Source organism: Carassius gibelio, chromosome B24, assembly GCF_023724105.1.
Source record: "Carassius gibelio isolate Cgi1373 ecotype wild population from Czech Republic chromosome B24, carGib1.2-hapl.c, whole genome shotgun sequence".
NCBI lineage: Eukaryota > Metazoa > Chordata > Actinopteri > Cypriniformes > Cyprinidae > Carassius > Carassius gibelio.
Window position 1 is genome coordinate 5154846 of NC_068419.1, and position 14135 is coordinate 5168980.

The 14135-nt window shown below is 34.9% G+C and overlaps 1 protein-coding gene across 7 annotated transcripts in view; it reads right to left on the reverse strand.

Annotated features, from left to right (window-relative positions):
• The window catches only part of pde1ca (phosphodiesterase 1C, calmodulin-dependent a), a 75274-nt gene that overhangs the window by 23824 nt on the left and 37315 nt on the right, over positions 1-14135 (reverse strand). For all 7 annotated transcript variants that reach the window (XM_052596108.1, XM_052596115.1, XM_052596114.1 and 4 more), the window contains 3 exons: positions 2770-2883; positions 1031-1213; positions 643-709 (listed from right to left, as the gene is read on the reverse strand). In XM_052596108.1, the coding sequence (XP_052452068.1) occupies positions 643-709; positions 1031-1213; positions 2770-2883 (364 nt within the window). The remainder of the gene's footprint in view (positions 1-642; positions 710-1030; positions 1214-2769; positions 2884-14135) is intronic.

Sequence of the window (14135 nt, forward strand, 5' to 3'; positions counted from 1 at the left end):
CAAACCATGCTGATTTGCTGCTCAAGAAGCATTTATCATCATCAATGTTGAAACCAATTAACATCTCAGTGGAAACAGTGATACTTTATTTCAGGATTCTTTGATGGACAAAGATAAAAAGAAATCTTTTGTAACATTTGAAATGTCTTTATTGTCACTTTTGATCAAGTTCCTGCTGCTGCTTTGCTCAACAAAAACTTTAATTTCTTTTAACCTTTCAATCTTTCTTACTGACCCATGTTATACACATCAGTATATGATTTAGATTCTTTCCACAGACATTTAAATGAATAAAGTGCGTGATTTTGTGCATTTGTGATAAAAATAAATCTCTGTTGTCCACATATGCTGCATTTTATTAGACAACCATCTGAAAAAGAGGAACTGCGCGTATGTGCCAGGTAACCCAGCTGGCCGAGGGAAAGATCAATTGTGCACTTCGGTTGATTAAACAGGGCTGTTTGCCTGGAGACGGTTTGATTTTGCAATCTCCCCCTTGTTGTTTCTCACATAAGCTATTGTACATACAAAATGTGTCGCATTCACACATCTCGCATTCATGCTGTGACCAGGTTGTGCGTGTGTTTGTGCATATGTGCATTTGAGGTCACAACCTAGAATCTGATTGGCTCGTTCCATTACCTTCAAGGCCGTGATCACGCTGGGAGGATAGCTCAGCCCCACCATGTTGGAGGTCCGTCGGTACATCCTGTCAGAAAGAGATAACACACTCATGTCAGTGTGTGAGAGCTTCTGAGAAATGAAGAAGGAGGATATCCCTTGTTTCACTCTGGATGTCCTTTTACATTAATATTTTAGGAGCATGCAGTGTTGGAAATATGAGACTAGACAGGAAATGCACAGCAGGGTCACAGGTCGAAGTCTTGATCGATCTATGAGTCAGGCCCTGCTTAAAATGTATCAGCTCTTTATCAGTTCTTCGAAGGTTTCCATCTTTTACCCGTGGGATGCCTATAGGGTTTAAATTAGTTGACTTTATACCGTAAGCTTTGGAGAAACCCTCACACACCTTTCCACAAATATCCCTGCTTGCACTGCATGCACGATGCTGCGAAATCGCGGCTTCTCCTCCGACCGTCTCAACATCAGCCCCATCTGACGTGTGAAAGTTGACGCCAGCCAGTCGCGCACTTCTGAGGGAACAGAGTCAGACTGGATGTCACTGAGCTCATCTTCTGTATCCACCAAGCGCCTGCAGGAACACACACACACACACGCACAGAGACATATAAGACACGATTACGGTCTGAAGACACTAAATGGGTAAGTCATGTCACTTTCGATCATGTCAGATGAAATTTCAGCCAAAACGCCTTTGAGCAAGAGTGATGGAAAGAAAAAGATATACAATTCCACTTCAAAGACAAGGGGAATACAAACTAACATATCTGATCACCTAAACATAACTTACATATGGAAAACCATCTCCACCACAAAAAAAACTAAAAATCACGTTTTGATAAATAATAATTCTAAGATAAAACGTTGTTACTGTGACAGAAAAAGTCTAAATTCTTTATAAGATAAAGGACGAATTATGACTCAATTCAAAATTGAAATACTGATAATTATGACAAAAAGTCCAAATTGAGAAAAGTCCAAATTATGAGATAAAAAGACATCATTTCGGACAGTTGACATACTAAATGATAATTCTGATACAAAAAGTCCAAATTATGACTTTATAATGAGATAAAAGACGAAATTATAAGTCGTCAAAATTATGAGATAAGACATCATTGTGACATTTGAAATTGACATACAAGATAATAATCCTGACACACAAAAAAACTAAATTATGACATTAAAAAATTAAATTGGATGTCAAAATTTTGACAAAAACTTAGAATTGGCCATCAAAATTACAAAAGAAAAAGTAATAATTGTGACTAAATTGTAACTGACATGCTAACTCATATTTATGCCAAAAAGTCAAAAGTATGAGTTAAAGTCATAATTATGATAAGACTAGTCAGAATTATGACAGTCAATTATGACATAAATTAGACTGTCTCATAATTATAACTTAGTATTTCATAATTTAGACTTCCCATAATGATGTATTTTTATGTCAAGCCACATGGTGCTGAGAGTGGATCACTGAGTTGGTCAGAAGAACTCTATTCTGATTTAAGATTGAATCACTGAAACTGGTTTTGTAAACAGAATCAAATAGTTCATTCAATATAGCATTGCTATTTCCCTCATGAATTCTTATGAACATGCTGAAAAGAGTGAGGAAGGATATCAAGACTTTTTGTTTATTAATTTGGTATGCTATTTTTATAAAGTTAAGATATGGGAAACCCAATATGGCACACAAACTTTTATGAACTATAATTATGATACTTTATGGCATTTTGCATCCAGTTTGAAATCTGAAAGCTCCATTACAAGTGCATAATTAATTTTTTTCTTTTAAAAAAGTATATCAAACAGGTTTGGAAAAACATAAGGGGGAGCAAATGATGCAAAATTTAATTTGGGCACATTTCCCTCTCAGATGGTTGCCAATGTTTCCATTTCTGTCTGAACAACTGAATAAAAACACATCAAATGCTGGAGCACTCATGGCAGTAAGAAGACATCATTACAGAGCACATGCAATCCCTCTCACAGAGGTTTAAGAGCAGCTTTAGATATTAAACACACTTTAGGAACAACATATACCTCTGACACCAAACTTGTTGGTTTAATTTTTGCCAAAAAAAAAGACAGAGAAATTCACAATGTCTGTATTGTGCTTACCTTGTTTCTTCAATGTAGACAGATTCCAAAACGGATGCAGCATATTCTAGGTTTTTCTTCAAGTCGACAACAGAAGCCTCACCTCTCTCCAACTGTTTCACCAAACATCTCAGCCTGAAAAAAAAAAAAAAACTTTTTTAGGAAAAAGTAGTTTTTGGATTCAATGGCTTGTATTTAACTGAACAGGGCAGTGGAGAAAAAGATAAATAAAATAAAATAAATTATTTTCAGTCTTGGATACCGAGTTCCAACAGTGCTAAAATCCATAAAATAATAATAGCTATGCAGTGAAATGCCTGCTTTGCCTTAGTTTAATGTCCTCTTGTCCCCCACCCCCCAAATATTAGCAGCATCAAGTCTCAGGCACCATGGCTATAATTCAGTGAATAGTCTGCATCACTGTTTTGTTTATGAGCCACACACAGTATCTCTGAAGTGAACTATGATCTTCAGTCATGTGGACAGAGGGCCAGATCATAAGGCCAAACGTCCCAGGTGTGTGCAGCAGAGATATTTTTCTGCATGGGTCTGGGTGATGAGGTGCATGTTTGCATGAATGGAGAACACAGGAAACACGTTTGACCCAGTTCCAATCCCAAAAAACTGGAGTGAGCGAGCCAGAGCAGCATGCAGGGATGAGACAGAGTGAAATCAGGCAGTCAATCTACTGTAGAAATGTATAAGATATTTTGCAAGATATAAGATGATATTCCAAAAGCACATTTAGGAGAATGCTGTTTTTTAACCATTTTATTTGACACTGACTGTAAATGTATGGTTAAAAAAATACAATGAAAGTTAATTGGAACCAAAACTGGTAATAATTTTTTTTTTTTTTTAAATATTGCAGTGACGTTTTTTTTATTTTACTCAAGTTATAAAGTCACAATTGTGGAATATAAATTTGCAATTGTGAGAAATAAAGTCAGAATTGGGAGACATAAACTCACAATTTCTTTTGGATTTTTTTTCTTGCAATTGTGAGTTTGTATCTTGCAATTTTGATTATTTTTTATATTTTTTTTATATAAAGTCTAGTTCTGAGGAAGAAAAACAATTCTGTTACATATCTCTTAGCTCGCAGCTGCGAGTTAATATCTCGCAATTCTGACTTTTCTCTTAAAAAAAAAAAAAACTATATGTAAACTCAAAACTTTAAGATACTGTAAAAAGTTGCAATTACCTTTTTTATTTTTTATTTAGTGGCAGAAACGGACCTCCATATAAGGGTGAGTAAGTGCTCTAAGAATAAATGTTTTTGGGTGGGCTGTTCCTTTAAATAAAAAACTTTCGGATTTATTTTAGAAAATTAGTATGGTTTGACTGTAAATGCATATTTGCATTAAAGAAATGTCTTGATACACTGAATTACTTATTTTTAAGTTTGGTTAATTAAATTGAAACAGTCTTTATTAATTGAAAATTTGGGAAAATTACCATTGAAAAATTTTAATTAAATTAAATGATATTTCTGTGGCATAGCCATGATACTGAAAATAAAATGAAATTGGAATTATAAAAAATACATATGAACAAATCTTGAGAGTGATCAGTTTACAGGTTTACAGGTATTTACATATTTAGTCCATTTCTACAAAAAAACGGACAACTTGTGAGTCTTCCCTCAATGATCTCTTGTCCTCTGTCTTCAAGTGGTCGGCAGCTGTGTTATTTGAATCAAGTGCTCTCGTTCAACTGAAAGCGTGACGTCAGAAGCAGGGTCGAGGACACGCTGTTTGAACAATGTTATCAAAACAGGCGAAGCGGAGCAGAAACACATTCCGCTGGTGTCCCCAAGGAATCCCCTCCTTCAGACAAACACACAATCGATGCCGCAAGTCAATGCCATCCCATTAGAGGATTAGTACTTCCTAGAATCTGTCCAGAGCAGAAATGATAAGAGCAAAAATTCTTTAGACGTGTGCGTCTGCTCGGCCACCGCTGCACAATGTATGACCTTTCTAATACAGAGAGAGAGTCAGATTAGATGCTTATGATTAGACCATTAAACCACGCCTTCCATTTCAGATTGGGAGCAGATCGGATTTAGACAGCATGTTTCAAATAGGAATGTTAATGTGTATTTGTCATGATTTGCGAGCTCGGTAATGTCTGTGAACAGGAAATGGTGAAGCCTAAATGCAGCAACATGTTGCAATTTCCCTGAGCTGAATTCTACAGGGAAATTCACTTTTAATGTCCATCTGACAGTCAGTGGAAAAAAGGGAACTGCTTTTATTGATTGCGTGTGTGTGTGTGCTTTTCTTAATATTGCACGTGTTGTTGATGAAGATGGATTATGATGTCAGTATACCCTTTGCACCCAACAAAACATTTTCTACTGCATAATTTTCTATTATACACTATAATAGAACCGCAAATTCACACTGATTTTATTTTAATTAAATGTTAACATTATTATCAGGTTTTGGTCAATACTTTAAGCTTTAGGCTTATATGCTAGTTGGTTGTATTAATAATAATAATACATTTATTATTATAATTATTATAATGTTTATTAATAATATTATTGCAAATGATAAATAATATATAAACAATGACATGTTCACATAAAATTTTAATAATAAATAATAATTAAATGTAAACATAATAATCAGGATTTGTGTAAATACTTGTACTTTGACCATACTTTTAACCCATTGATCTTTGTTGGTTATAATAATAATAATAATAATAATAATAATAATAATAATAATAATAATAATAATAATAATAATAAAACTACTACTACTACTACTACTACTACTACTAATAATAATAATTATTATTATTAATGATTACAATTATTATCAAACATTATACATATTATTTAAACAATGACATTTAAACAAATAATTTAAACAATGTTGGAACTTTCAAATTGGTATTGAAGAATGTAAAAAATTAAATAAAATTAAATAAAATCCAACGCAACAACAAAACAACCTGGCAGGCATTATCATAACCTACAGTTCAACAGAGCAACAGTTTAAAGTTAAGGTAGATCTCTTAAAACATTCTAGCTGCGCGACTAACTCCACATTCGTTTTAATGTCACAGACATTTGAAGGAAACTCTATTGTCCCCTTGAGCGCTGAGGTTTGTCACCATGACAGTAGCACAAGAACGCACGTCGTTATGTACAACAGGACGCATGCAGAGCATTGGCCAAGCATTTGTGACTGCATTTGCATATTTACATAGAGTATGTGTGTCTGGCCAAAGGCGAGCTTTGTATGTAAATATCATTCTATTCAATGCTCATTCACGGTCATATTTTGTCTGACAGACATGCAGTTTGTTTTGTACGAACAGACCACCAGTGGCATCACACACTAGGCTTCCTGTTCATTAGCGGCTCCTAATGAGGATGTGTGCTGATGACTCATCATGAATGTTTGACTTTCGCAGAGCAGATAAACTCCAGCCTAAGGGGTTAAGACTGCAAACTTGTGAAGGAAGACGTCTAAGCTAGACTCTATGGCTACGTAAAAAAAAAAAAACAGTGAGCTTCCTACATAGACAGCATTTAAATATATAAAATGGCTAGATAGATAGATAGATAGATAGATAGATAGATAGAGATTGAGAGGTAGATACAGATATGCTTAATCTTATTAGTTTTTATATTGTATTTTATTCAACATGTATGCGTGCTACGTGTTTTAATGTCATATATTTCAGTATTGTGTTGTTCACTTGTGTTTAGAACAGAGGTTTTGTCACCATTGCCTTTTATGTCTGTGCCGAGGCTCCAGATCTCAAGGGCCTCACAACCAGATCACTCAATGGAGTATCAGATGCAGCTCGAACAGGGAAACACTATTAAAACACAGACCTCTGGAGAGACGTGACAATGGGTGGACTTTCTTGTCTGCCTTTTTTCACCTCTTGAGATATTCCAAGGTCACTTTTAATCCTCCTTTTGATCTTGTCTCCCACCTTTTTATTCTTTATTTTGAAATATAACACACAAACACATACTGTATGCATTAACTTACACAAACCGCTTACCCGAAAATCAACACATGCCCTCTTTCGTTCCACCCTCCCCCACGCTCTGAGAGATTTCCATTTTTCTCTCTCTACTGAAGGTCAATGGATGGTCTTTTTTAAGGTTAGTCATTGAAGATCTGAGCTATTATCACACTTTACTGACTTTGCGAAAATGCACAAAAGCTTCGGGACGTCTAAGGACACAGAATTTATTCAGGACGCCCGTGTCACGCTTGAGTTCCTGCATTGTTGCACTGGCAGACGTTTCCCTCACTAAGCAGAATCTCTGGATGGTTAGTTTGACAGTCTGGCCATCAGATTGAGGTTCTGTTCCAAATCCTCATGAGTTGCCTCAATGTCTACATACTTCTTACTTGAAATAAACATGCATAACTGACAGATTTGGAGTGTTCTTCATATAAAGTAACTCATACATTAGTGTTTTACATACTGTATAACACTTGAAGAGAAATCAGTTCACAATGGATTTCAATGAAGTTTGACGTTAGCATGTTGCAAACAGCAATACTGATTATGTGCTGCATTCAAGGAATACATTTTCATTGGTTTATGCATTCCCTGGCTTGGGAATTGAACCCATGACCTTGGCAAAGCATTAATACCTTTTAAAACCTTTAATGAAGATAAACAGAGGACAGAGAAAGAAAGAAAAAGAAAAAAAAAGAAAGAAAAAGAAAGAAAGAAAGAAAGAAAAGGAAAGAAATAAAGATAAAGATATTTGCTTGACAAAATGGACAAAAATATATAAATAATTAAAAAGAAAAGTTTCAAATAAAATAAAATAATAAATAAATAAAATAAGAAATAAAATAAGAAATAAAACAAAATGCATGGCCACAGAGACAAAAGATTTGCCTGACTAAATGTTGGGAAAATACATAAATAAAATAAAAATAAACAGAGGATTGATAGATAAGAAAAGAAAGAAAGAAAGAAATATGTTTAGCCAAATAGAGAAAAAATAAATAGAATAAAATAGATTTGCTTGACAAAATGGAGGAACATTTTTAAATATATTTGACAAAAGAGAAACAAACAAAACAAACAAACATTTTCACATTATTACAAAATATGCAAAAAAAAAATAAAATAAATAATAATCATTGAATTTAAATCATTACTATAATCCTGTGAATTCTGTTTTGTCAGTCTTGCACAGAACAGCATGGCTGCGTGACATAGCAGGAAGTGTTAGGTTGTTGATGGGTTTGTAAGTCATGTTTGCTGTCGTGAGTTATTTCTCCTGGGTGTTTGTGCTGAGTGGACTGTTTACTGTGACCTTGACGGATCTGGTGAGCTCAAACTCTGTTATTCTGAACGCAACGTTCCGGCATGGCGGAGGTTGCCACGGTGATTCACGATGCGTCAGTCGACTGGCACATGTAGCCTGAAACATATGTGGTGTCCACGGGGGGGCCCAAATGCCTTCCTTCCGCATAGTGGGGGACTGGACCACAAGGATATGCTGGTAATCAGGTCCTAAACAATCAGTGCTTAAATCTCCATCCGGATGTGGTTTCAGAAAGGAAGAGGGGTCAGCACCCCGATTTCCCATTAGTTCATTAATTCCGGCTCACAACCGGAGTCCCACAGGGATGAATACTCGACCAGGGACAAAGATACAAGAAACCACTTGGATTGAGAACAATGACATAATATTCTCCAGTGACATCTCCTAAACCTCCAAAGATCAAAGACAACAAAATAAACATACCATAAGCCTGACAATCTTTTAAACCGGATTGTTCTCAAAACACAATTCATTTTTGATGGGAAGAAAGAGAAACACTATTAGGAAATCAGATTCAAACGGTGTTTCTCGCATAATAAACATATTTCAATGTGTATTAAAAATGTAAATATATTCAGATGTTTCACTCAAAAAATCAAAAAGAAATCCCTACACGATTTTGAATATAGAAAACATTACCCCAATTTTGCATATTTTTATGACATTTAACCATGTTCCACCACTAAAAAAAATCTAATTCCTGTAAAAAATCTAATATTTATTAGTTTACTTATTCTAACTAATGAAATCATGTCTAAGAATAAAAAATCTATTCAACAAATACAACCCAACCATGATTTATGCTTACAATTTTACTTAAAATTACTTTACAAATTAAATAATAATATAAAAAAAATTCTGCAGTGAGTACAGTAATGAAAATTAAACTTCTCTTACAATATTCTGAGAACAAAAAATTCTAGATAATATCACAATTCAATCTTAACGCTCCCAAAAAATAGGCTTGGTTTCAGAAACACGCACAGACCTCTCTAATCTCAGAGATTTAACAGATAAATCTCTGCTCACCAGACCAGAGATGGGTCTGAACCCGTCAGCAACAGGTTCAGTGTGTTAAGCCTTTCCAAAACCAAAGCACAGTGGTGGATGAAGCAGAAAAACCAATGTTAGGCCGATCTTCTCAAGCACATCGGGTTTAAACCTGTCTGTAAAGCACCACACTGTAAAAGCTCTATAAACCCTTTAATCAGGCTGGGGAGAGCAGGACTAAGTGCGCCGTAATCCCCTTTAACGGCTCTCTAATTGGATTTTGGCAAAATTACTCATGCACATACAGGACTGAAATGATGTCTGTGGCTCCAATAGCTTCACTAACTGAACTCTGACAAATGTGTAAACAAGGGACCAAAAAAAAAAAAAAAAAGAAAACTGAAGGTACTGTACCCGGATTAATCATTCAGGATTATAAACAACACATTCCTGGCACATCCACGATGATATCATGTTGAGCCATATAAGAAACACTAGTATTATCACAAAGGCTGCATATTAGATGTAATCATCCACATGTAACTTTACATATTATCTATTTTAAAACCTTTGACGGAGAGTTCAAAATGTGTTCAATCATTCTGACAATTGAAAAAACGTTGTCTATTGCATTTTCTTCAGTATTACAAATTACACTGACACCAAAGCTCAAAATACAAACTTTTTTTTGCCCTGGAATATTAACATGCTCATATGTCATGGTCTACGATGGCTGCACTTTTTCTTTTGAATGCTTTATCATCCAACCAGGCAGGAATTAATTACAATAGAAATTGTAGAAAAGTAGAAGAAATCATTTCAGATTTCAATCAACCCAAAAATAAGGAGTCTGTCATCATTTATACACCCTCACGTTGTTTCAAACTTGTACTTCTGATTTACTTTCTTCTCCATACAATGAAAGTCAAAGGGATATTCAGACCCCCAATGTTCTTCAAAATATCTTTTTTTTTTTTCTTAATAATTAGGTTCGGGGTTTTTTTGTTTGACTTAGCCAAAGTATGAGCAGTAATAATACCAATGCTTGCCTTAGCAAACACCACTAATTACTGTTACCATTATTAAAAGTCACTTCTGTGGTCAGGTCTGTAATGGATTGGTTTGTAACTCTAATCTGCACAAGGACAACTAGCAGTCACAGTCAGGCTCAAACCTCTAGAGAGAAATGTGTGGCTTACAGTGCATTGACTCAAAGCGTCGCAATACGGCAAATCACAGGACTGCCCTAATCTTCTCCAGTCACATGCAGAAACTATATCCACACACACACACACACACACACACACACACACACACACACACTCACTATGCACACAATGGGCGATGCAATCATTAAAGAATTCACTTTATCAGATTCACTCCATCTGTCAGACATTATTTTCACTCTGTTTTTAAAACACTTTTTTTTCTTATGAAGCACTAAAACAGATTAATGCATTAGGCAGGCGATGTGAATATATAAAGTAGGTGATAAAGAGACTGGAATGCTTTTGGTCTGCAATCTGTTCATTGGTTTGGAAATGGAAGTGGGATGTCAGCTCTGCATGTTAAATATACTTTATAGACTATAAACAACTAAAAAGAAGATGGATTAGAAAGATTGTCTAATTACTAAATCTACAAACGTGCGCAAAGAATTATGGGTATGTCAGTAAATGATCAACAGAGGTGATTTTGTGAGAAAATGAGATAAGAACCAGTGAAATATTTCTAATTGTTATCTTGCTGAAATGGGTTTTGCCTCAATTCTCTAAAACAATGAATGGTCAAGATTCACTAAATACCAAACCTGCAAATGTGTGCAAAGAATTATGGGTATGTCAGTAAATGATCAACAGAGGAGAAATTGTGAGAAAACGAGATAAGTAGAGATAAGAAGCAGTGAAATACTTCTAATTGTTAACTTGCTGACATGGGTTTTGCCTCGATTAATCCAGAAAACATCCACATGGAAAGAGATTATTAGTGAACCAATGAGAGGATCAGAGAGGGAAAGTCCAGTGCCATTCAGCACTACTACACACCACTTCATCTGTTCACATTTGTTTAATTACAATGGTAAATTCAAATATTTTAGTGAAGTTACAAATGGAGATTTCTGTGATATTTCCAATACTGCATGCTCCAGTCATAAACAGTAAGGCTGTATAAAATGTGTAAAACACATGGTTTATGAGTCAGTCCTTCTACTGAATCATTCTAAACAAACAAACACAAACTCTGAACTAGAAACCTATATCTGTAATACATCATGGGAGTCACATGTGAGTTTACAAAAATAGAGTATAAGATTTTATAATAATTCTAAGCAATCTCATAATTTTACACAATAAATTAAATGTTACTTTTGGTTGTTGATTTTTTAATTCAGAATATAATTTGTATTTTTTTTTAAATATCGACTTGTTAATATTTTTTAGAATATATAAAATTAGTTTTACAGCATGATATGAGCACTGTTCCTTAAATATACCCAAATGAATCAGAAGAATTCAAATCAAAATTTAACCAAACTGATGTTAAATCAAAATATTAAATCAAATCAAGGGCTTGCGAATCAGAATCTATTTGAATCTGAAAATGCACCCAAATGAATTAAACAAATATTAAATCGAATCAAGAGAAAAAACGAATCAAATCAAGTATTCAATTAAAGCAATTGTTTAATGAATCAAATAAAATAAAATCCGTAAATGTACTCAAATTAATCAGATCAGAATCAAACTAATATCAAGTGAAATCAAATAATCAAAACCAAATCAAATCATATTGAATTTAATCAAAATAATAATTCAAACTTAATCTAAAAATTTACTCAATCTAAACAAAACTAAACTAATACTGAATCAAGTCAAAATCAAATCAAGGGCCTATGAATCAAAATCGAATCTGGAAATGTGTATTTTTTATTATTTTTTTATTTCACATTATATATTGTAAAATGAATAAAGATTTATTGTATATATGTATTTGTTTTACATACAATAATACATATATTGTTATTATTTATTAATTATAAAACAGTTATTTATTTTTACTTTTTTAATGTATTATTTAGCTACATTTTAGAACATAAAATAAACAGTTATACATATGTCTTTTAATTTGTCCATTTAACACTCAGCTATAATGAATGGGGATGCTAACAGTTCTCCAGCTGTGGACCTCCTTGGCCTGCTAATGAAAATTAGTAGGGCCATATTTAAGTCAACTTTTTGCGGCTTAATAGTTACAGATACTATTCCATATCGCGATTTGATTTAAAGGTACAATTTGTAAGATATTTGCAGTAAAATATCAAAAAACCACTAGGCTAGTGTTAAATATTTTGTCCAGTTGACTACTAACAATCTCTCTAATGTTTTCAAGTACTTCTAAATTATGAGAAAATTCCCATTCTAAACAGGGACATGGGGAAGTGCAGTCACCTGTCAATGAAGTTAGTTACCTTTTGTTACCGCCTTTACTGATGTAAAAAACCACATGACAACAGTGTCTTGGACAAATGCGGAAGTAGTGTCTAGCGTCCAGCAAACCACTTGCTTGCTTCAAGCAGTTCCTTATTTACTTCTTCTTTCATGTTTTATGGTGGACTGTGTTACTTATTTATGGAACATAATTACTGTATACCGTCTGCCGCTGTTTCTGTCGACAAGGACAGCTCCCGTAAACGTAAGTGTACGGGCCAACCAAATGACCCAAGAAGAGTTTGATACAAGAGGAGAAAAAGAGCGAGGATCAGTATCGGTGTTGCATTTTCTAGATGGAGAGAGCGTCGCGACAAACGTCAACTAGAAAGAAATGCAGATCTCGCTTGTGTTTAACTCGACAGGTGAGTTGCTATACAAAAAACTTATGCTTTTATAATGATCAACAAGATTAGTATTATGGGACATACACGCCAAACGCGGGGCATCGCGTCTCTAGACCCGCGCGAGGACGCGTCTGATCCATAGTCTGATAGAGTCTTTGCATTGACTTTGTATGTACATTAATCTACTCGTGCAACTCGTTGAACTCGCGTTTGCTATGTATTTAGTTGTAAACCCTTTCATTACTCGGGTCTAATTCAATACAATAAAATTATGACATCAAACACAACATTTAAAAAACTTTACCTCATCCTCATTAAGTCCATGATTTATCTTTCCGTTTGATTGCGGTTGGGTAGAAGACAACAAATCCCATCATTCCACGCTCTTTCTTAGCGTCTTCAAACCACACGATTGTTATTGTTTAGGTAGTGCGCCCTCTAGCAGCAGGTCCTACAACCTGTACCTTTAAGTGTCATTACCTACTTTTGATTAATTAAATCAAAATTTGACAAATTCCATGACATTCCGTGTTAAACTGTCAATTCCATTTTTATGACTGGACTCCGCGATTCCGTCAGTGTTTTCCACATCATGGAAATCATAGGGCCCTATATCAGCATGTGTCATAGTGTATGAATAAGGAACTTTCAAAATCCTTTGAGTTATCCTTTATCACATTTATGCGAGTGATGAAATCTGCAAACAGCTGTGGGTGAAAAACAGTGGGATGGAAAGAGATTTTGGGGCTGGCACTCACAAAAAGAGGCAACTTGGGCTGATTTGAAGTGACCATCTGTGGCATGGTGAAAATCATGTTCTTCACGAAATAGCATTTATCCATGCTGCCACAGGCGTTCACAATGCACTGGCAGCTTTGCAATAAAGGGCAGCTTGTTTATTGAGCGGGACACAATATCTCACAAATGTTACTGTGGTATGAAGGTCAGTCAAAGCTTCAGGTTACAGGTCACATGCTTACTTTAACTGCCTTCCTAAACTAAACAGACACGGGGCAGATGGAAAAAAAGATAGATGGATGGGAAGAGAGAGAGAGAGGAATTCATTAAATATTCAACTCCTATTTTGTTCAGCAACACTTCAGTGGAGACGTAAGATTGATAATTGGTGAAGATCCAACCGACACTGAACTGTCACTCAGCCCTTACAATCCCATTTATCCTGAACCCCCCTCACATTTCACTCTCTGGTGACGACATGAAGGTCACTGATAC